Source organism: Mytilus trossulus, chromosome 2, assembly GCF_036588685.1.
Source record: "Mytilus trossulus isolate FHL-02 chromosome 2, PNRI_Mtr1.1.1.hap1, whole genome shotgun sequence".
Classification (NCBI taxonomy): Eukaryota; Metazoa; Mollusca; class Bivalvia; order Mytilida; family Mytilidae; genus Mytilus; species Mytilus trossulus.
The window spans coordinates 87257931-87282475 of NC_086374.1; the positions used below are offsets into that span (position 1 = coordinate 87257931).

The following is a 24545-nucleotide window of genomic DNA, read 5'->3' on the forward strand; positions in this document are numbered from 1 at the left end:
TGTGATACATTTGTCATTTCGGGGTCTTTTTTAGCATGCCATGCACACTTGATTTTAATCATCGTACGGCGGCCTATATACTTGTTGGGTTCTATGTCATTTGGCGTCTGGTGGAGAGTTGTCTCTGATAAGCGATATGATCATTTTTATGTATAACCCGCAATGCTCAATATTTGCCTGTCATTCAGTGGTTGTTGTTGATTGCTGCGATATAGCCTTTTTGTGCGAATGCGGCTTAAAGCAACCAACAATCAATCAATGATTCGTTGATTGCTGTTCGTTAAATATGTTTTTCTTTTATCGTTTTGTAGTTAGCTGATGGTTATTAATCAGTCTGTTTGTTTTTGTTTTTTCTTTTGGACAGTTTTAAATTTTGTAAAAACATGGTAGTATTATATTGACAATATTATACTTCCATGGTCATATCGAAGTCTATAATAGCTGACTAGACAGTATATAGTTGTCTCACGGTCAAAGTATTTGTTATGACCAACAGTTGCTCAAATCCGCTACATTCGGACTCTGTTAGATAATTCGCCGTTTCAGAATCTAATGCATCCTGGGTAATATTTTCAAAAGCGTACACCAAAGCGTTTTGATTGGTTTAAAACGTTATAAACAATGGAAATTCAACCAATGACGTAACGTTATTTTCACTTAGGGGTACGAACAATGAAATTACCCATGATGCTTTAGATTCTGAAACGGCCAATTATCTCATTGGAAATCATACACCTTCTCCCGGTCATTTGATATTAAATTCATCATTTGTATCGCACAATACTAAAATCAATGATTAAAGCTTTAGACAATGAATAGCAAACTATTAACACAAAATTATAATACACATTTTATTTTATTTCACAACGTTTAAAACTGATTGTACTAAAAAAAATATACTAGTATAAAACTATGGTGAGACGATATATGTGCACGGAGTCTAAAAAATATTCTCTATAAAAACAAACAATGTTTGTAAATTGTGTAAAAGTTATAAACGTAAATGGTAGATTCATAAACTATAAAATCAGTTTAAAAGATAAAAACAAAGATATCAAAAGAGTGATCACAATCCTTTCATGTTTACACAAATATCATTAACATGTGACCAACTGGCAATGTTGTTCTTTTCATTGTTTTCAGGTATCTTTTTTTCATTTCCATTCAAGAGATTTTCTTCGCTTTTTTTTTTTTTACCTTTTTTGCCGTTTTTCAAAACTATCAAGTCAATTTCTGCTGTATTAATTATTTCTTCATGTTCAACAACTTCCAAGTCCTGTATATTCCACCACTTTTCATCGTTTTTTATTATTTTATGAAAAAAAATTCTAAAACGATCAAGCCTAGTTACACAGGCACCTTCTAGATCCGCGTCTGCACTTTTTGATGAATAATCTTCATCTTCAGCGTAAAAATATTTTTTTACAAGATCTTTTTCGTCAATTACTTCCGGTTCCGAGAAGAGAACCTTTGCTTTGATTAGAATTAACGGTACAACTCCACCGGCAAATGAGGCCAACAGCTGATTAGAGAAAGATATGCTGTACGATTCACCAAAGGCTAAAACTACAATCGTAACGAACACCAAGAATATTCCAATGGTCAGAAAACGTCTCATTGCATTTTTAATATGATCAACCAGAGGTCCAGGACCATCGGGAGTTTTGCAAATTTCGAAGAAAAATTTCTTGGTAATATATTGTTTATCAAGCTTGTCTAAAAGTAATATGATCTGGTTTGTTTTCAATTTTGGTATTCCGAAGTCCGTTCTCATTTCTATTTCTATTTCTTCATCTTTCTGGTCCCTCCAATCTTGAACCTGGTCCCTCCAATCTTGAACCACAGATTTAAGCGCAGTCTTAAATGCAGTGTTTTTCTGGTTCTTGTAGTCTTCTAGTGCCACTCTATCTATTTGTTTCTTGTTTTCCTTATATAAAATGGCATGTACGGCTTTGTTGTATTTGAGAAAGATTTTGCCTATTCCACCAAAACACGTATTGTAATACAAATAGGCTAATGAAAAAGTTGAAATATACTGCATAGCATGGGAAGAATTCACAATCACTCCGATCATAGTATACACAGATACCTCTATGAGAAAAATGATGCATTCAATGCTTATTATAAAAAATGACATTACCATTATAATAAAGGTAATAGTCAAAGTTATCTTCAATAATTGTATATTACAATACCTCAATAATGTCTTATTCATAAATGAATAGTTATCATCCTTCTTATGGTATGCGTTATCGTTGGTTTCGCCGTCTTCATTTTTGTGTGGTTTAGGTTTAAGCATGTAAAAGGAGAACGGATCGTTAATACGTGTAATACTTTTCCAAAATCTGTCTTGCAATTCTTTACATTTGAAATCAAAGTGTGTAAAAATTTTGAAAAAAACCGATACAAACGACACTGACAAATACACAGTCGGGAATAAGTAATAAGCAAAAACTAATGCCACTACTGGAACCACTGGAACCCAGTAAAAAATTCCAATTAGGAGACCGAAAATTCCACATTTTGTCAAGGGTTTCAACAAAACCACCCATGACCATTTGAATAATTCAGGTGTAAAAACGTAAGTCTGAGTCATATCTACAAGACAAGGTTTCATCATATCCTGGACTAGTGCAGTAATATCCCTGGACAGTACCTTGCTTAAAACTCCCAGTACAAAAAAAGCACCTAGAACAAGTACATAACATACAATGAAAAAGACATGGAACGGAGTTACGTAATAAGCTAAATTGTTCTCCAATTCTATCTTCAGATTTCTAGACTCGGCCGCTATTTGTCTTGTTTCCCGTATACTATTTTCGTATCCATAAAACAAGGCTACCCGTATTATCCACGGTGTGCAAACAGCAAGTGATAAAAGGATTCCCATGAATGATCGCCAGCATTTGTACCACGGATAAACAGGTTGAAAGGAGCCGAAAATGTTCGCATAGCAGCAACTTTTCACTTCTTCTCGATAGCTTCTCAACCCACACTGTATTATTGCATCATAACATACTTTAAAGAATCCGGTCGGCACATCATTGGTAGAAACCAGTTCATCAGAGCCGACTCTCAACTGTATTTTAGAGACTTTGATGTTGTAAACTTTGTGATAGTCAAGACTACGTATTGTTGTCTTGAACTTTTTCATTTTTCGAATCAACTCAAATGATACAGGTTTATTCGTATGATCCGACTTATCGATATATTCACTTTGAGGACTTTTATTGTTTCCACCATTTTGTTTCCACTGTTTAGACGTTGTTTTTTTTACTGTGAATGTTAACTGTTTGTCTGGGATATGTTCATACGACTTGTCCGCGAATTCCGGATCATACAATGAGGACGGAATTATAAATGGACAGTATAAGTAAACAAGAACGATAACTAGGTAAGTAAAGTAATCTATAGCTGCCATCCATGGGTTCGTTTCCACTTGGTGGCACTTCATCTCCTTTCTTTCATCATAACCGCAACATTCGGGATAAAATTCGGCGTAACCAGAATTATTTCCAACGTGAACATTACATATTTCGTCCTCGTCTTTCGTATGATTTAGTAAAAATTGGCGAAGAAATAACTCGTATTCTGTAACATTAAACTGTTTCATACAACCCTGTGGAATAACTTGTATTCTTAGTTCTACGTGATGTGTATTATGACTCAACATATTAAGAGACATAATCTTGTAGTTTGGTCGTAGTTGAAGGATTCCCTTTCCATGTGTTCCTGATATACGTATCCATTCACGTGCGTGGAATAAATCACTGTTCTGATCCAATGAATCAGGCATATTAAGTGATGAATTTGTCAACTTGATTGTAATGTACAGGACCTGGTCGGTTCGTACCATTTTCTTCGCCCCATTGTTTACGTCTTCTTCAAATGCAAGTTGACATGGCTCTTTGGATGTAGACACTAAAACGAAACAAAAAACAAAAAAATAGTTTTTTTTAAATCACCAAAACCAGAAGCAGTTTTAAAACGTTACATCAGATTTCAGTGAGTACAGCTAAAGGTAATATCTTGCCAGCTGAACCGTGAAGTCATTGTTAGGTTAGGTAAACTACTATTAAAAATGGTATTTATCATCCTAAATTTTATGGTAATATTGTACTTAGAGCGAGGAAATCACTATGTGATCCTTGTAAACTCATCGAACCTTTAAACAAACTTAAAAGTAAGGGTTATCGTACCAATATTGTAATTAGATCTCTGAATATAGTTCACATTGGCACTTATATTGATTTTGTCATTAGCAAATTAAAACATAACTAAATTTCATTATCTTTTGAGGCGAGATGTATAGGGGACACAGCCACGTTAACTTTTATTTCTATAGAAGTCGCTCTTCACTATACTACTACCTGTCGATACATTTATTTTTGGCATTGCACAAGTCATGTCTTCTTTGACTATTAATGACGTTAAAATACTAAATCCCTGTGATGTGTTTTAGTCGATTTTAGTCTCTGATGCATGATTTTTTACTATTAATTGGTTTTGGCTTTTAACTAGCTGTCAGTAACTGCGAGTACTCTCAAATCGTATTTTCTTGTTAATTCGACCTGTTGATACTGTTTATAATGCTTTTTTTGTCATTTTTTATTTATATGGATCTTGTCTGTATACCAGCTTGGATTATTTGTAATATCTTCAATTTTTCACTTATTCTTACAACATTTGTATAAACTTCAAGATTATAAAAAACCGGGTTTTTTTCTAAAGTGAACATTGATTGGTTAAATATTTCTCAGTGTGTTTGAATTTGTTTGTTAGCCTTTTGGTCATGAATGTTTGTCTCTAATATTTAATTAACTGTGCATTTGTATTCAGATATCGCAGATCAAATTTATTCGTTCATTGTGTAATCATACGTTTTTTGATTGAGTTAAGTCTGCCTTTAGACCACTTTCGAGTTCATCCGTCACCGGAAAAAACTCGTCAATTATACGCGCCTTTATCATCGTCATTTGTGCGTTTAGGGGCGTCGTCACTTCCTTCCAATGTTGAGCGAGTGGTTGGAAAACTATAATTCTATATTGTACGAATTATTCGGCAAATTGAATTCTCAAAATTGTCAATCAACACTGCTGTCATTAGGGAAATGTCAGTAAGTACCTACAGAGCAACCATTATTTCTAGTTTATCCTGCACAAAGACGATCACTAAGACGCTTGATGAACGTAAATAGTGCAGGGATACAGGCGAGCCCCTCTATCTGGTAAATGACGTCATAAAGGCGTGTATAATTGACGAGTTTTTGCCGGTGACGGATGAACTCGAAAGTGGTCTAATCGTATGTTTTTCTATGTTGTGATGTTATGCTATTGTTTCAGAAAAAGGGAGAAGGTTTGGGCCCATTAAAACGTTTAATCCCGCTGCAAATGTTTGCACCTGTCCTAAGTCAGGAATCTGATGTACAGTAGTTGTCGTTTGTTTATGTAATATATACGTGTTTCTCGTTTCTCGTTTTGTTTATATAGATTAGACCGTTGGTTTTCCCGTTTGAATGGTTTTACACTAGTAATTTTGGGGCCCTTTATAGCTTGTTGTTCAGTGTGAGCCAAGGCTCCGTGTTGAAGGCCGTACTTTAACCTATAATGGTTTAATTTTTAAATTGTTATTTGGATGGAGAGTTGTCTCATTGGCACTCAAACCACATCTCCTATATCTACCCTCCTTTAATAGTAGACTAGCCCAACAGATAACAAATCGATCTCTCTGTATAGGACTAAGCTATTTTAAAAGGAGGGTAGTATACCTTACCTAACAATGACTTCACGGTTCAGCTAACAAGCAAGCTAACCAAATATATAACCATTAGCTACATACTCACTGAAATCTGCTGGAAATGTAAGTGAATAAGAATCACGTACATTTGCCAGGGCATGACCGTGATAGATATATTTAAGGTTACTCTTTCGATGATTTTGATAGACATTTATATGTGCTAGTCCTGGGTTTGAAAATCCTCTGCATCAGTACAAGTGTAACTGAGGGCATGTATTTTTACAGGGATAATCAAAGTAATGAACATCGGATGACCGCAAGTTCTTGTGGATGACCAAAAGCACTTGTCACAGAAAAAAATAAAACCTCTATACTTCAAACTGAGATTAATGTACAGAGATTTTATTGAGACAAGTTCGTGCGTGGATAATGAATAATTGATAATTATTATATTGTAGTAATACAAATCAAGTTTATCTTACCTCTTATACATTTCTAGGAATGTGATTGGTGAAAAGCGTCCTCGTGGAGACCGTATATATTTCATATTAGGTTAGTAGGGAGGCGGGGCTTATATCATACTTAGTGGTCTTACGTCCCTTTATAAAAACAAAACGGTACTGACAAAAAATCGTAAAGGTTTTAACAAACGAAGAAATTGATGATTCAGATTAAAATTAATACATTCATACAACACATTTACATCTAACAAGTTGTTATTGTTGGTGTCTGTTTTTGTAAGATCAATGGAAGTAGTTTTTAAAGCTGCATGTGCAGATTAGAACTTATCGAGTCGATATTTATTGATTAAACTCAGATAATACTTAAATAATGTTTAACTAGTTCTATTTTACCAAATTATATCACAAAAAAATAAAGTGTTTTATTGAATTTCAATTTCAATTTGGTGTTGCTATACTTTTTTCCATGTGTATATAACTAATAGTATATACTGATTTGTTGTTATATATTATATATATTCATACAACATTTACATTAAATTTTACTCCAGTTGTATATCATTTTATTCTACTTTTGTAATAAGTGCAGTGCAAGCGCATGGTGGACACACTTCTGTAAAACATCGATTTTTCTAAAAAAAAAATGGATATGAGTAGGCTTTCATATTTTCCCGCAAAAACAATCTTCTGTGCAGTGTTACCGGTCCTTGCCGGGATTGTCTCAAAACGTTCTTTCAGATATTCTTCCGCATGCTTTGACACAATATTTTTTTTATTTCATATCGGTTGAGAATAAGATTCTCTTATTGGATAAAAGGGGTCACACGACATTCATTAATCTTCAGTAATAAATTCCATCGGTCATTAACAGAACAAAACGGACCAGAAAACCGGTCGTTAATGAACTTTTACATGATATGGACCGGTGGGGCGTGGTTTACGACTGATATTGACCGTTGGGGCGTGGTTTTCATTTGATAATGACTGTTGGGGCGAGGTTTCTCTGCTAATGACTGGTGGGGCGTGGTTTCTCTGTTTAGAAAGATGTACCTTTTATAAAACATGTTCCTGTTTTTAATATTACATTTAAGTTGTTGAATTGTTAATTATATTTTTTCGTTAATTGTAAAATTAAAGAGAACTTAATTAAAAATTTATATACTGAAAAGTTGCACTAAAATGAATGGCAGTATTACTACGACTGGTCTTCACTCTTTGCTATAGAAATCGTACAACTACTCGAGTTCGCTTTAGGCGTTGTGAATTATGAGAATTTTCCAAAACATGGTTTCTCAATGAAATAAACATAATAGTTCTTGAAAAACTGGTCATTATCGTGATACATGGACTGCCCGTAGGAAAGTGGTATTGACTGCGAAAGCGATATTGACCTCGCCTTCGGCTCAGTCATTATCACTATCTTAGTCAATACCACTGTCCTGTGGGCAGTCCATGTATCACGATAATGACCAGTTTTTCAAGAACTATTATATAAATACGCCCGTCAAAATTTTGACGGGACGTATTATGTTATACAAATGTCCGGTGTCCGTCTGTCCGGCGTAAACATGTCGCGCCGCAACTTGAGAACGACATATCCAAATTTCATGAAACTTATTATAGTTGTGTCTTATGAAGGTCAAATGATCTGTATACTTTTTGGTGAAAATAAGATTAAAACTTTTTGAGTTACGGCACTTTGTAACTAAAACAGGAGTGTGTTTTTTTCAAATGTCCCACTGTATATCAAAAACTATTTTTGATTATTACTTAAAACTTTACACACTTCTTTGTTATAATAATCTCAAGATCTGTATACTTTTTGGTGATGATTTAAAATTTCAATTTTCAGTCATTTAGTATTTTGTAAAAAAAGGAAAAAGGGGAGGGTATTTTTACATATCCCTCAGTCTCTCAAAATCAATTTATGACCATTTCTTAAAACTTTACACACTTCTTTTTTACATTAATCTTGAGATCTGTATACTTTTTGGTTATGATTCAAAATTTTATTTTAGTGATATTTAGTTTTTTTGAAGAAAAAAAGAGGGGGGTGGGTTGATATGTCCCTCCGTATCTCAAAATCAATATATGGTTATTGCTTAAAACTTTCTTAGAAATTATTTATGATTATTGCAATAAACTTTCACACAAGACGACGGGCGTATCATGCGCTCATGGCGCAGCTGTTTATTTTTTTGTTATCACATTCAATATCAGTAGACAATAAAAAAATCCTCAACTCTCAAAGTAAAAATTGTGTACAAAATATAACTTTGCATGTAAAAAGTCTTAGAAACTGTAAAGTTAAAAAAAACACCTGTAAACTTCCCTTGTAAAAGCACATAAGACTTAAAAGTTTTAAAAAAAATTAATGTAAATAGTGTATATATTATAGTTCGGTGACACTATGTTTTCTTTTTATTTTCTTAAAAAACATATTATGAAACCTATCTTCTCACAATTTATTTCAAAATTCTATCTCAGATTTTTTTTATGCAAACTTATGTGTTTTTTCATGTCGGAACAAACTAATTAAATTTAGTTAATTTTCAACGACTCGTAGCTTGAACAATAGCACGGAGGCCTATATTTTTTATTACAGTTTTGAAAATATCATAGAAAAATCTTCATTTTGGCAAATTATAAAAAAAAAAATTGTCTAAAAATATATACTTATGATCTACCTGAATTTATTTTTCATTTATTTTTTTTGTTTTGGAACTGTTCAACATGCGTAAGTATTGTTATCCTATAAAGGGTGTACAAATCCAGAGAAGGAGGTACGTGTGCATAGACATTATCAATGAGTTTTTACTTATTTGTATATGTATCTCACGACAAATCATTTTCATATACATGTATTCAATTTATGTTCCTTACAAAAAACACGATTGACCATTTTCACATACATGTAGCTAAGGGGGCAGCCGCATACTTTTAGATAATTACAGATGTGAGCCGGTGAAGCGAGGCGAACACATTTTGGATGGTATGTCCACTAATATACACATGGAAAAAAGTATTGCAACACCAAATTGAAATTGAAATTAAAAAAACACTCTTCATTTTTGGGGGGATATAATTTTGTAAAATAGAACTAGTTAAACATTATTTAAGTATCACCTGAGTTTAATCAATAAATATCAACTCGATAATTTTTATCTGCACATGCAGCTACTGTACCCGTAAACAGCAAAACAGTTGTTTTTATCCTCATTGTTTTCAACCCTTTAAATAACCAAATTTTTAAAGTTATGTGATTGACACCTTATAATGGGTCATTGACAACTCTTAACTGCAGTAAGATGGCAGCTTATCAGCATAAGGGAAGCAGGGATGTCGCTGTTAAAAATTGCACGTATTTTTGGTCATCACCATTTCACAATAAGTCGTTTTGAGAATAAATCGGGCAATACACGCTGTTAAAGACATTCCGAGTTAATGAAGACCCCCTATACCATTTGCTAAGGAGAGTCAAGCATAATGAAGGTTGGCCAGAAGGAAACCCATTGCATACAAGACAATCCTTAAAAGAGAGTGGTGGCCATACAGGAGCCTTTCAACAAGAACTGTTCGAGATCGACTCATCGCTACTGGTTATAGTGCGATAAAACCATTTCGGAGACCTTTGCTAACGAACAGACACACAATTTTTCCGTATCCAATATAGTGCAGAGCTCGCCAAAGTTGGAAATTAGCATCGTGGAGTAAGATTCAATGTTCAAATGGAATTCGGTTCATCTTCCTTGGCCCGATCGTAGCCCGGATTTGAACCATATCGAGCATATTTGGGACACTATTGGGCGGAAAGTGCGCGAAAGGACACCCAGTTCAAACACATGAAATAAACAATGCCCTTCATCAGAAATGGTTGCTGCTACCTTAGCAACAAATTAGTCGATTTATGGCAGGAATCAGAAGACGTTTAGATGCGGTTATCCGTTTGAATGGAGGCTGCGCACAAAGTATTAATTCTTTGGCGTATAACGATCAACCATGATGTGAACAGTCATCTAAAGATTAATTTTGAAATGTTTGACATTGTAAAGTTCGACTACAGTAAAAGTTGTAAAATGCATTTTTTTGTACAAACAACACTTCTTCATTTTGTTATTAAAATTGTGGTTATATGAATAATTTTTTTTCAAACATTTTTTGTTCGTTTCAATGCCAATGTTATCATAAACTATGTTTCAATAATATTATACAAATATTTTATTATATTTGATCCTAAAAAAGAGGCTGATTTTTCAAGTTTTAAAAAAACAAGGTGTTGCAATACTTTTTTCCATGTGTATATATAGTGAAAAACAGGTATTTTTCAGCTGGTGTTTTGGCGATCTTGGTGGATGTTTTGGTCACTATAATAATCAAAGTGTAAGGACCAATTTTGTTCAATGGTTATGATGAACCTTAAAACTAGTAATGTCAAATATTGAAATTTTTTCGGTATTTATAAGCGAATTGACATAGACGTTTTTGTTCATAATACTTGTTCTTATAGTTTTTTTATCAATGTGACTTCTATCTGAGACTACTATAAGCTTCTGTGGAATGACTCAACATTTGCCTTTTTTTCAGCTACCATTGTTAGTTGTACTGTTTTATACTATTAATAGAGGTCGGTCATTTACAAACGTATAAGCCGTATCAGATACGTTGACGTATCCGCATCTGCAGATATATAAAAAAATATTATGTGATCCCGAGCTTATTAATAAGACCGTACTTCATTAAAAAAAAACTAATTGGAATCTTTTCGAAACAATCAAACATGTCATACACTTTCAATATTTGTGATAGTGGTGTTTTGTAAAAAAAAAAAGGGGTTCTATCAACTACTTTTACATGCCCTTAAAAGGAGCCAAGGTAGGGCAGGTACACGAATATCGTACACAATCCTTTAATAATCTAGTTAAAAATATTTCAAGATCTTATATGAATAAACGCAAAAAAAGATCAAATGCACTACTTATATACATGTAAGGAACTTTGAATATTGTTCATTTGAGATTTTATCATAAAAGGTAATAGAAAGTACTGAGTATCACACTATTTGTCAATTAACAATTTGGTTTTACGTGAGCACAAGTTCATACACAAACAAGCGATTTTACCGTATTCACTCCTATCATGCCTGTTAACTGTTCCAACTATCCGGAATATCTTTAAAAGTAGGGTTACATATTCCACAAAAACTCGATATTTCCTTATTGTTTTGTAAATTTCTGCATTAGAAATAAAATCAGTCGCCCATTTGCATAATGGTGAAAGTACATAAAATTAAAGCTCGGGATCATATACTGTTTTTTTTAGGTATATCTGCATATGCAGATACGTCAACGTATATGATACGGTTGATACGTCTTTAAATGACCGACCTCTAGAGCATTTGCATTAATCAAGTATTTGCTGGCGTATCCGTATCGACGTATCGTATAACACGTATATGAGGAAAAGATATATTAAGTCAAGTTGGTCCCGATGAAAATATTTAAAATGGATTTAATTTTAATTGAGATCGGGGTAAAATCATTATTGTAAACAAATCTGTTTGATACGTATACATTGATCCGTGCACGTATCAGGATACGTGCACGTCTAATAGAGCATTTGCATTATTCACGTATCAGGATACGTGCACGTATCGACGTATACGTATCGGGTAGATTTGCTTACAATAATGATTTTACCCCGATCTCAATAAAATTTTAACGCATTATAAAATATTTTCATCGGGACAAGCTAGCCTTAATTTATCCTTTCCTCATATACGTGTTATACGATACGTCGATACGGATACGCCAGCAAATACTTGATTAATGCAAATGCTCTATTAGTAGAAGTGGGACATTTAAAGACGTACCGTATCCATTTCTGTTACGTTGACGTATCTGAGAAAATATGTGTTAGTGTTTAATAGATTATTTTCATGTTTAAATATATGTCTTTCTATGTTTGATATCTTTCTTTCATTTATATCCATTGCTACACTCTTTATTACATGATAGTTTTCAATTTATGAATACTCGTGTATATGTTAATGTAATCACTCGATATCTAAACCATCACCACTTCTCCGTCCTGAAATAAAGATTTATGATATAAAATTGAAGATGTGGTATGATTGCCAATGAGACAACTATCCACAAACCACTGAATTACAGGCTTCTGACTTGGGACAGACACATACATAAATAATGTGTGTGTGTGGGGGGGGGGGGGTGAGGGGTGTAAACATGTTAGCGGGATCCCAACCCTCCGCCTAACCTGGGACAGTGGTATAACAGTACAACATAAGGACGAACTATAAAAATCAGTTGAAAAAGGCTTAACTCAACAGATAGACAAAAAATACAAGTGGACGTGGCCGGGTACTTATACATCCCGACACAAAAAGACACAATGAACAGATCTTAGAGTACTCTCAGTGACAGCTAGTTCAAAGCCACTCACAACTAATAAAAAAAAATCATGCCTCTAAGACTAATCAATCCGTACACATCCAACATACAATGTAATTAATGTAAAGACGTCATAAACAGCCAGAGAAAAATATGACCTTGTGCAATGCCAAGTTACAGGTATCGACAGATTGTAGATCCATGAAAATATATATGTATATAACATACTAGTAATATTTAGTTAGCTTTTAATCTACTGATAACAAAATTCATATTTATACCAATAAAAACAATATTCAATGATCTTATTACAGTGTTCAAAAGGCAACCTTTTAGAATAAGTTTATTCAAAGGAGCAACAAGTTTACATGGATCATTTCTAAATTTCCGAGTACGGTTTATAACAACATTTCCGTAAAATTGAGGATGTGCTATCCCGTTTGAAATAAGTTTTCTACAGGTACAACCAAACTTCAAACCCAAATCTTTATACCTATGGAAAAATTTAGTAAAATTTAGTAAAGGTTTTAAGTAATTTATGGTAACGATATTCCTGGTTTAATAATTTACCAGTAATACATAGGTTGCGTTCGTTAAAAATTAAAAACAATACAACAGACACGGGCATAGCGAACAAGTTGTGAAATATAAACACCGTTAGATGGTGCCAAAGGAACATCACCATCTAAAAATGGAAAATTAACAAAAGGGGACGAAAAATCGTCTCTTTTGTCGTAAATTTAAGTGTGTAGTTTCCCAATTGAAACCAAAATATTTAAATTCAGGAAAGGACAGATACATTTGATTTATTTAAAGTAAGTTCTTTGGGGTACATTTCAGCAGTATATTGAGAAAATTCTTGATTATTTAAGGAAAAAATATCATCAGAGATAATGGTAAGTGTTGTTGAATTTATCAATTTAATGCAATTTCGACGGGTCTTTACGGAGTTAAGTCATAAACTGTGATTCGTAACAGTATAAAAACAAGTCTGTTTTTAAAGGGCCACAATTAGTGTCCATGGGGATTCCTACAACCTGTCAATAAACTTTGTTGCCAAAACGTACGTAAATATTATCCAAGGAGAAAATTAACAGCTTCAATAATCTCATCACACCTCCAGTAATATCTAGCATATTTACCTTTCTTATTAGAGAAGAAGGCTTTAAATGAGTTGCAGCAAATATATCTACATTCAGCTTTACCAAACGACCATTTAATTAAATAGGAAAACTTTTGTTTAAGGTCACGGGTACCTTACACTACAGGGAGATAACTCTGTAAAGCCAGCTACACGTTTTTAATGACGTTGTGTTGTAAAAGGAGTTAAAGTCATAAGAAACGAGTGACAGGTGAAAAATAATGTTCTTCCAATTCTTGAACCAATTTAATGCATACAAACATTATAAACTTAGGCCGTGTTCACATTGACCTAAATTCGGTGTTGTGTTAGTGTAACTCACACGTAAACTTAACACAATTGCGTTCCCATTGATAAAACTCAATGTTTACATGTAGTTTAAATCATGTTTTATCTACACACAGTCGATAGTCAATGTAGGCCTTGTGTAGGTTAAATGTACACAAAACTAGGTATTAAGAACATAAGTTTACCGTGTATATATATTTAAAGAGGAAACTATTTTTGAGTAAAATTGATATTTTTGATAACTATTAGTATAGTTCTTTACAGAAATTGTTTTCTAAATTTTACAGATTTTTTTTGTTAAAAAAAATTCACGTACTCTATTAACCCCTGATCAAGACTCAAAGCAGCATCATTGCCGAACCCATAAGGCAGCAACCAATTGATTTTCGGGGGGGGGGGGCTATTATAGTTTGAGTATAAAACATAAAGGCAGTTTTTGGCCCTGAAAAAAAATTTGTTTGTTTCACCCTCAGCTGCCAATTTATATAATGCTAAAATTGATTTCGACTTGTCACCAAAATTTGTCCTGAAAAAAAATCAATAACCCCTGCCCCTCTACATCCCCCCCGGCTCCCACTCCCCCCAAAAAAAATGAAGTAAATAGTTGCTGCCTAATTCATTTGAAAATATCTTCCCGAATCGACTTGGCGTACACAGAAATATTCGCCACTGGTCTTTACACAAACAACGATTCACGCATAAATGCACGAGTAAAAAAAGTGTGGGGTAAATGTTATGTTTGTCTAGAATCTCAGATCCGTTAAATAACCCTTAAAATAAATTAAAAAAAACGTTACCCTATTCTTTTACAAAATACTCCTTGGAGAAGAAATACTATTTGACAAACAGAAAAGATAAAAATGTGATCCCTAATATTTCAATCCTTTTTTCGGTTGTAAGCACGCTGCTGCAGCTAACGTTTTCTAATGCGTAATCGAGACATCTCTAGTATATTCAAACCACTGAAAATTATAAAAATGGCTTTCATAAAGTAGCAACCACTTAACTTTAAAAAGGGGGAGGGTTATTATTTTTTTTTTTTTTATCTGAGTCAGATTTTTTTTTTCGCGCGTACGCTTTTATTCCTTTTTTTCGATGCTGGTGATCAAATACATTTTTTTTCAATATTTAACACTATAATGTATGGGGAAACTCTTGAATCAGAATATTTTTTTTATCATCTGTATGACCATTTTTTTTTTATCATATTGGGGATCGGAATATTTCCATTCCCACCCCACCCCCCTTTTAAAGTCAAATGGTTGTTCCCTTACTGCTAGAAAGATTGTCCAAAAATTTTGAATTTAGTTCTACGTAGTGAACATTTAAATGACATAAAGTTTACAAGCGGGGACAAATCTTATGTACAGGTAGCTAAACAAGGTGTATAGATGTGAACAAATGTAATGTGAAACCAGTGTACACTACACTTAACTAATTGTAAACATGTTTACTCTACACGGCGTTTGGTGTGAACACGGCCTTAGTCTTCTGTGTCTGTAATTTATCATATTTTCGTGTAAATTTCGCATGATCAATTTTTTTTTCAATCGGTCAGTGTTGTTGTGAAAATATGGCAGGTAATTAAAGTTCGTGTTTTGAAGCCGAGGTTTAACGATGTTCACCTGTTTGTCAACAATCGACAAAAAATGAACAAAAAAGCATGGAACGAGCACGTGTTTAACATGTAAATTCAGATAATAGTTTATTTTAAGGACATTCATGCGTATTGTGACCACCGGATTTTTACGAGATGGGTCACACTGAGGTCAGTTTGCATACGGAGAATATGTTGGGGGAATTGCTTGCTGGAAGGAAGCAATTAAAATAAAGTACACTTCTTCTACATATGAATAAATTAACGAATTTTCTTCAGAAAAAAGTATATGTACATAAGTTTTATAATGAAAACTATCCATTGAGTTATTAAAAAAATATGCATTATTTTTTTTTGATTTGAGGTTTCTTATGACTTTAAGCTTCAATGATCAAAATTGGTGTTTGTCAAACTGCTATATAACCAGTGTATTTTTTCTGACAAAACTGTTGATTCAATTTTTTTGAAATTTTTATATTTTTGTTAAAGTGTAAAAGTATATACTTTGACAAAATTTTATGAAAATTAAACTCTCCAAATTAATTTTAGTGAAAGTGTTGGGTACCACCTTAATAAGATATTGTAGTGTAAAGAGTAGAAAAATCTAGGGGGGGGGGGGGGGGGGGGGGGGCTAGGATGAAAAATTTTGTCCTGCCTTTTTTTTTACTGTAATCTCTGTCCTGTCTTTTTATTTTTCACTCTGTTCGGTCCTGCCTTTTTTTTTTAAAGTTTATCCTGACTTTTTTTTACCTAAATTGTCGTCCTGACTTTTTTTTTGCAAGTGTCTCATCCTGCCTTTTTTATTTTACCCAAAACTCCTGTCCTGCCTATTTTTTTCAAATTTCATCCTAGCCCCCCCCCCCCCCCAAATAGTAAATTGATTTAAATATAAGAAAAGTACGTAGAATTCATAGTAAATTCATACTATACAAAAGATTCGAACAAATTATATTAAATGATCTATTTGATTTAGTACAAATTTAGTCCCTTTTTATTCAGAATTACAGTCCATTGAAAAAAGAAACACAAGGCTGATGTGACCATTTTTTTTTTTATTCTATGTCGATTATTTGTTTAATTTTTAAAATTCAATTTACGCCCGGGCGTTTTGACGAAAACAGCTACGCGCATGAATGTTTTCATAATTGTATAATAAGTACATGTACTGAAATAAGATAGAAACATCACGTTTAGCGCAATAAATATAATTAAGTCCAGATTTTGACAACAAGAAGCAAGTATGTAAAAATAACTAATACATAAATTAAACAATTATTCAACATTATGTATATATCAGCAAGGATTTGTATAGTGAGACGTCTATACAAATCCTTGATATCAGAAATGAAAGAGAGAAAGAATATGCATAATGAAATTAACATAGGACATTTTTATAAATTTTTATACCAGTATTGCGATCACCAACTACAGGAGATCCCTTAGCCGTTTCCTTTTCCCCAATCTCTTTTCCCTTTTCTCGATTACTAGTCATGAGTGGAGGATCCAGGAATTTTCATAAGTGGGGGCCCACTGACTGACCTAAGAGGGGGCCGCTCCAGTCACGCTTCAGTGATTCCCCGTATAATCAACAATTTTTTTCCCCAAAAAGGGGGGGGGGGCGGGCCATCCGCCTCTGTTTTTTAAAGCACGTAAATAATTATTTGAATTATAACCCATATCTACGTTTAGATACGTCAACGTATCATATACGGATACGATACGTCTTAAAATGTCCCACTTATAATAAAAATATGTCGCTGTGAAAAACTCAAAGAACATATAAAACTAAGATCATTTACCTGAATAATTTACAGCAATCGAAGTTTGGATACTGATAAAACACGATACTAGCAGTAGACATTTCCCAAACATTGCAATCATACAGTACGTAGCTTCTTGTCTGCAGTCTAGATCTGGTGTTGTATGTTAGACAACCGGTTAACGGCCTTTTTATATGTAGCTCGTGCAGAATGAGTGAATAATGCTATTAAAAATTCAATTGACTAGTATGTGAGTTGACACTTTCATCCAATCAAATATGTTGAACTCACCGGTAAACACGATTCAAGTGTCACAGCCTGAAGGGAAATTAACAAGAACACCGTCTGGAGCTGATTTAATTTTTAATTAGCTAATTAAAGTTACTTAATTCAATTAGTATTAAAATATTTCATGCCTTTGGGGCATGAAAATTTTGTGTCAAATATAAAGTTGCCGAATTTAAAGCATAGAGTGAGTTTGTCTTAAGTAAATAATGTACTAATAACAATAATACCCAATTTCGTATGTTTTCATGTATAAACAACAAACACACCTATTTACCAATTCATTTAATATTCATAAACAAAGAAAGCTAAGTTACAAATGATGGAATAATAAGTTCACATATATTTCTTTTTCGTACTTTAAATTAACCAAAAGATAATCAAGATAATTAAAATAAACACTATAGTTCAGATTTAAATAAGATTAAATTTAAGGAAAAAAAAATAATCACAAATTTCTATAATATGAATAAATAATATAGGCTTATACCTAAATAATGATAATTCTAAAACATTTACTTGAAATGTTTTTATATAAGGTAATCTGGCGCAATACCCGCAAGGGTAGTCGCCATTAAACTCTATTTAGTAGTAGTAATACCCAATTTCGAAATTCTAAATGGAAAGTCCCTATGCAATTAAATGACAAAATCAAAAGCTCAAACACACCAAACGAATGGATAACAACCGTATATTACACAAAAAATACATAAAAGCTGCAGATTGGATACGACTTATAGTCCTATAACATATGACCTCGGGGGCATTATTTACTTTTTCTATTTACTGTTCTGATATTTTTTTTTACTATCAATGTGCATTAGACAAAAAATAAAAAAAATGAAAATATCAGCATGAAAGCGTTAAATAGTGAATATATAATGCGAAGGCATATATTATAGGACTACGACTTATAGCAATATAGCAAAATAAAGGTTAAACAATACCTACCGTTATCTGGTTGATATATTTTCGTTAAATAATTCAGATTTCTCTAAATATACTACCGAAATTAACACAAAAGAACTTACTTTAACTAAATCTAACATAATTAGCAGTAGTTGTCCTTTTCTAGATTTAAACATTTCAATTTCTAAAGGAAAACTCCATACTAAAAAAAATACGACAAAAAGACGATTTTTTATTCCGTATGATTTATTTTCCCTTTTTATACCCTAATGTTCCTTTTGCTTCATCATACAGTGTTAATAACTGTACTTTGACCTATAATTGATTACTTTTATACATTATGACTTGGATGGGGAGTTGTCTCATTGGCACTCATACCACATCTTCCTATATAAATATTTATATCCAGACAGTTGTCAGTTGCAAAATAATGAAACTCTACTACACGTATTTCCATGGTCATTCAACTTATCAAATACACACTGAAAAACTGTAGAATATATCAGTGTTGGTTTATTCGAGTAATAGGCTGAGTTAGACTTGGCGAAAGAAAAAAGGGAAAAACTCGAGATATCATAATTCGCTTTATATCATACCGAGATAGAGCATTGGTGTACAGTAACAAAAAGAACTTGAAGATGGTCAATGATGAGCAAGATAATGTTAAAAAAAGAATATATGTCAACGAGGCTCTAACATTAAAGCGTGCGACTCTATTTCGAAAAGCAAGACAACTGAAACACGACAAGCTCATAAACAGCTGCTGGACTAATGATGGGAAAATTCTAGTACGGAACTTAAAAAGACCAGACATTTCAAATTAAAACTGAGAAAGATCTTACTCAGTTCCTTAAACTAAAGATTTCTTCCGACGTCCCAGAGACTGATCACCAAGCTAGAACACCACGTCCAGCCTATGCAAAAAGTTCTAAGTCCTTAAGTGTCAGCGCAAACATATTTCGACCGTTAGCAGGACTGACGTCAACACCTGTAACCAACGAGGTCCCATTGAGAGCCCGCTCATCATCAGCTAACTCTATTACAAGTTATTAAAAACAATCTGTACATAATATTTCAAAGACAATCTGAATTATATTATATCTAATGCTAATCTAACTACATAAATTCTATACATATGTTAATCAAGGCAAAATCCACAATTAAATTTCTTTTTTTTCCTTTAATCCATTTTTACAAGTTGAGTTATTCCTCTTTGTACTAGTTTCGGCAAAATATCAAATTTCCGGTCGATGAGTCTTTTCATACCGTCATTTGGATCTAAAATTTATTCTAGACTGAAATCAAAACAATTCCATTGGCATACTTTCCCCTTTTTTTATCATCGAACATCATAACACACATACAATAACTTAATGTACAATCCTTTTCCTATTTATCCCTAGCTGCATGTACCTCTAGACATGACCCAGTTTATAAAACTCCAACATGTCTGGTTTTTGGTGTGTTACATGTATGCAGTGAGTACTCCCCCTTCTCCTTTTCTCCTTCAATCATTTTTTTATTTTATTGAGAACTAATAAATGCTGGATTTTAACCATTCAAATACCAGCACAGAGTGGTTATGGTTGTAGACTTATGCTGTCAAACAGTATGTATAATATTAATGTGACAAACTTTATGGGCATTATCCAAATAATTTGTAGTATGCTTACTATATCATTTATTAGTGATCATGGATAATACTTTATTACCACTTTATAATGTCCATATTGATGATAAACCTAGTATCAGAACTGTATATATCTCCAACTTATTTTTTAGTCTTATTATTGTATTAATCTTACTACAAAGTAATGACATTGAACAAAATCCTGGACCAATCTCATCAAGATATAGCTATCAAAATATTCAAATAGCTGGTATTAATGTTAATTCCTTACGTTATAAAACTGATTTAATTCATTCAGAACTAGGTGAATGTGATGTGATTTGTGTATCTGAAACAAAACTGAAAGCAAATGTTGGAAGCACTGATTTGGTAATGCCAAATTTTTATAATCCTGACTTATTCAGAAAAGACAGGTTAACTGACGGTGGAGGAGGAATTTTGATCTATGTAAGAGACAGTCTCCATTGTAAACGCCGTAGTGACTTAGAAATAGCTGAATTAGAATCAGTTTGTGTTGAAATTACAACAAAAACTGGTAGATTCTTAGTTGTATGTTTTTATAGACCTCCAAATGCACCAGTCACATCACTTGACCATTTTGAAAATTTATTAGATAATGTAATAGATACTGATAAAAATGTAATATTGCTTGGTGATTTAAACATTGACTTACTAAAAGCAAGTCCGACTAGTAGGATATCAAGAATCTGTGAAAGATATGGCATAGAAAATGTTGTTAAGGAACCTACTCGAATAACCTCCTCAACTGCAACACTCTTAGACCCTATATATATGAATAATCTTAGTTTACTAAGAAATAGTATGGTACTACCAAGTTTTTGTAGTGACCACTCTCCAACACTTATTGAGATTAATTTTTCCTCTGCTAGACAAAAAGCTTATTCAAAAGTAGTTTATGACTATGAGAGTGGTGACTATGCATCAGCAAACATGTATTTACAAAGAATAAACTGGTATGAATGCTTTAAAAATGTTCATGACATTAATAAGATAAATGGTCTAATTAACCAAGAAGTGCATCATGTCATGAACACATATATTCCCCAAAAAAAAGTATTGGTGAGACCCAGGAACAAACCTTGGATCACAACCAGTATTAAAGTTAAAATGCGAAAGCGTAACCGTGCTTACAAAAAAGCTAAATCAAGAAATTTAATTTCAGACTGGAAAAAATTTAAAGAACTTAGAAATGAAGTGATTGATCTAGTAAGAGAAGCTAAACGTCAGTACCTGATTAACTTGCATAATTCCCTAGTCGATAAATCAATCCCACCAGGGAAATGGTGGAGAATAGCTAAGAGTGTTTGCAAATTTAAAAATAAAGAGAGTCAAAATTCTCCCATTAAGGTAAATGGAGAGATTCTTATTCACCCCATTGAGAAAGCAACAGCCATAAATGATTATTTTTGCTCAATATCTAGATTTGACACAGAACCTCAATTGCCTAATGTCCCACCTTTGGCACCATATGAGCTGTCTGACATAGTGATTACAGAGCAGGATGTAATTGACCATTTCCAAATTTTAAATATTAACAAACCAGCTGGACCTGACAAGCTACCTCCAAAATTTCTTAAGGCAATTTTCCCATCACTGGTTACACCTCTAACATTCATATTTAATAAAAGCTTACAATCAGGAACAGTTCCCAGTGATTGGAAATTGGCAAATGTATCAGCTATCTACAAGGGTAAAGGAGATCAGGACAATGTTTCAAACTACAGACCTATCTCTGTTACTAATTGTTTTAGCAAAATATTGGAGAAAATTATTTTTAAGTATTTACATAATTATATACATGATCATGCAATATTAACTGATCAACAGTCCGGGTTCCGAAACAAGGACTCTACTATAAATCAGTTACTTTTATTATATGATGAGATTGTAAAAAATCTTGACAAAGGGAAAGATGTCAGATTTATTTTTTGTGATGTGTCAAAGGCATTTGATCGTGTATGGCACATGGGACTTCTATATAAGTTAAGAAAATATGGAATAAAGGGTAATTTGCTTAACTGGTTCAAAAGTTATCTTTCTGATAGACAACAAAGGGTTGGAGTAAATGGGTTTTTTTCTAACTGGAATACTGTCAAGGCAGGAGTCCCTCAAGGATCCATCTTGGGCCCTTTTCTGTTTTTATTGTTTGTGAATGATATAGTAGATGTGGTTACAAACAAAATAAAACTGTTTGCAGATGATACTTGTCTATATTGTGTTGTACATGATGAGAGATCAGCAGCTGAATCCTTGGGTCAAGATCTAGAATCATTAGATCAATGGGCAGGGGAATGGGGTGTAACCTTCAATGCAGACAAAACCAAATCTGTATTTTACGAGAAAAAGAAATATTGATGTCACATCACTATGCATGAATGATGCACCTCTAGAAAATGTCTCAGAACATAAACATCTTGGTATAACCTTATCTTCTAATGCCAAATGGTCTAGTCACATACAGGATATTTATTCAAAAGCTTGTAAACGTCTTAATATTATGAGATATTTAAAACATAAGATTGATAGACAGTCTCTTGAAAGACTTTATATTGCATTTATAAGGCCTATTTTAGAATATGGGAACATAATTTGGGACAACTGCACACAAGAAGAATCAGATCTAATTGAGTCTGTACAACAAGCTGCTGCCAGAATTGTAACTGGGCTTCGAAAGGGAACTCCTAGATGGAAATTATATAAGGAATTAGGTTGGGATTCCCTCCAGAATAGACGTCAGAAAAACAAATTATTGTTTCTTCATAAAACTATTTCTGGAGATATTCCTAATTATATTGCTGCTGATATCTTGTCATGTACAAACACTAATGACCAGTATGGTCTGAGAAAAAAAAGGGAATTTAAAACTCCTCAGTGCCGAACCACAGCCTATAAAAACAGTTTTATTCCACATACTCTTGAAAAGTGGAATTCACTTGATGGAGAAGTTAAAAATATTTTAAGCTTCACAGGATTTAAAAGAAAACTGAATGAGGACATAAGTCCTTGTCCTGTTTTCTTTTCCACTGGTTCACGTAAAGTTAATATAATCCACTGCCAATTAAGAAATGAGGCTAGTGATCTAAAAGATCATCTCTTCTTTGATCATTTGTCGGACAGCTCTATGTGTGCATGTGGAGATCCAGTAGAAGATAATTTTCATTTCTTTTATGTTTGTCCATTTTACATTTATCAGAGATATGAGCTCTTTCGAAAAATAAGTAACTTTAAAAATGTCAATCTTGATGTCCTACTACAGGGTTGCTCAGACTTAAATATTGATGAAAACACAGAGATATTTACATATGTACAACAATATATTCATGAAACTGGAAGATTTTTATAATAATTCATGTGATATTATACTGTTTAGAAACCAGCCTATAACCACAGTGTACCACTCTTTAGTCTTAATAAAAGACAAACCTAACTTTTAACACAAAAAACAACCAATTGTGTTTAGCATCTTTTTGCAAATAAATTTATATATATTTTATTATATTTTTTGTATTAGTAATTATATTTTCAAAAATCAAGAAATTAATAGTCATGTAATAAGATGGTAGACTAAATTATTTATGTATTGCAAAAAAGGGCCAATCAATTTTTTTTTATTCATATAAATAGAACAACTTTGTTGCAGTGAGCTTGTGAATTTGAGTAAAAATCACTTTATGATCTATTTGATTCCTAACCAACAGTTATTATTTTGGTATAAAATTCGATATCACCTTCAGTAGGTCTTACTTTAACTTTGTTAACATAGTTATTTATATATGTATACACAAAAAATACTTCAAGAAGTGGAGGAACTGCCTCCCTGACTCACTGCAACAACGTATGATCTATTAACTTATCAGAAAATTATATACTATCATGCATGTTATTCAATCCATCTTGTATGGGAAAGGATTTGTATAGGCACTGCCTTTTGTCCGAATCCGATCCCTTTGTTTAAATGTACATTTGATATTTGAACAATAAAATATTTTGAATTGAATTAGACTTGATAAGCTTAGATTTAGATATATTAAATATGTTAAAGGGCGCCAACCATGAATGACTAAAAAAAAGTTTAAAAATGAAAATTAGCGAATACTAACAAATGTTAATACAAAAAAAATGATATCTAGAAGTAATTTTATAATTCATATTTGTGCTCATCCTTGAATGGTGTTTATCGCAGATCTTGTTTTTTTGTTCAGATATTTTTTCGCAGTCATTCAGAGATAATGTAAAGACAGACACCTGTCTAATGGTGAAGACAGCACGTTGGGATCTGTATGTTTCTGTGTTGTTTGGGTTGCTGTTTC

General features: G+C 32.9%; 1 protein-coding gene across 1 annotated transcript; it reads right to left on the minus strand.

Moving 5' to 3' along the window:
* Positions 1-837: 837 nt before the first annotated feature.
* Positions 838-17681, minus strand: LOC134708243 (uncharacterized). Its single transcript, XM_063568629.1, has 2 exons — positions 17430-17681; positions 838-3921 (listed from the first exon to the last, which is right to left on the minus strand). The coding sequence occupies exons 1-2, from the start codon at positions 17509-17511 to the stop codon at positions 1067-1069; spliced, it is 2937 nt and encodes a 978-aa protein (XP_063424699.1). The 5' UTR covers positions 17512-17681; the 3' UTR covers positions 838-1066.
* Positions 17682-24545: the final 6864 nt, after the last annotated feature.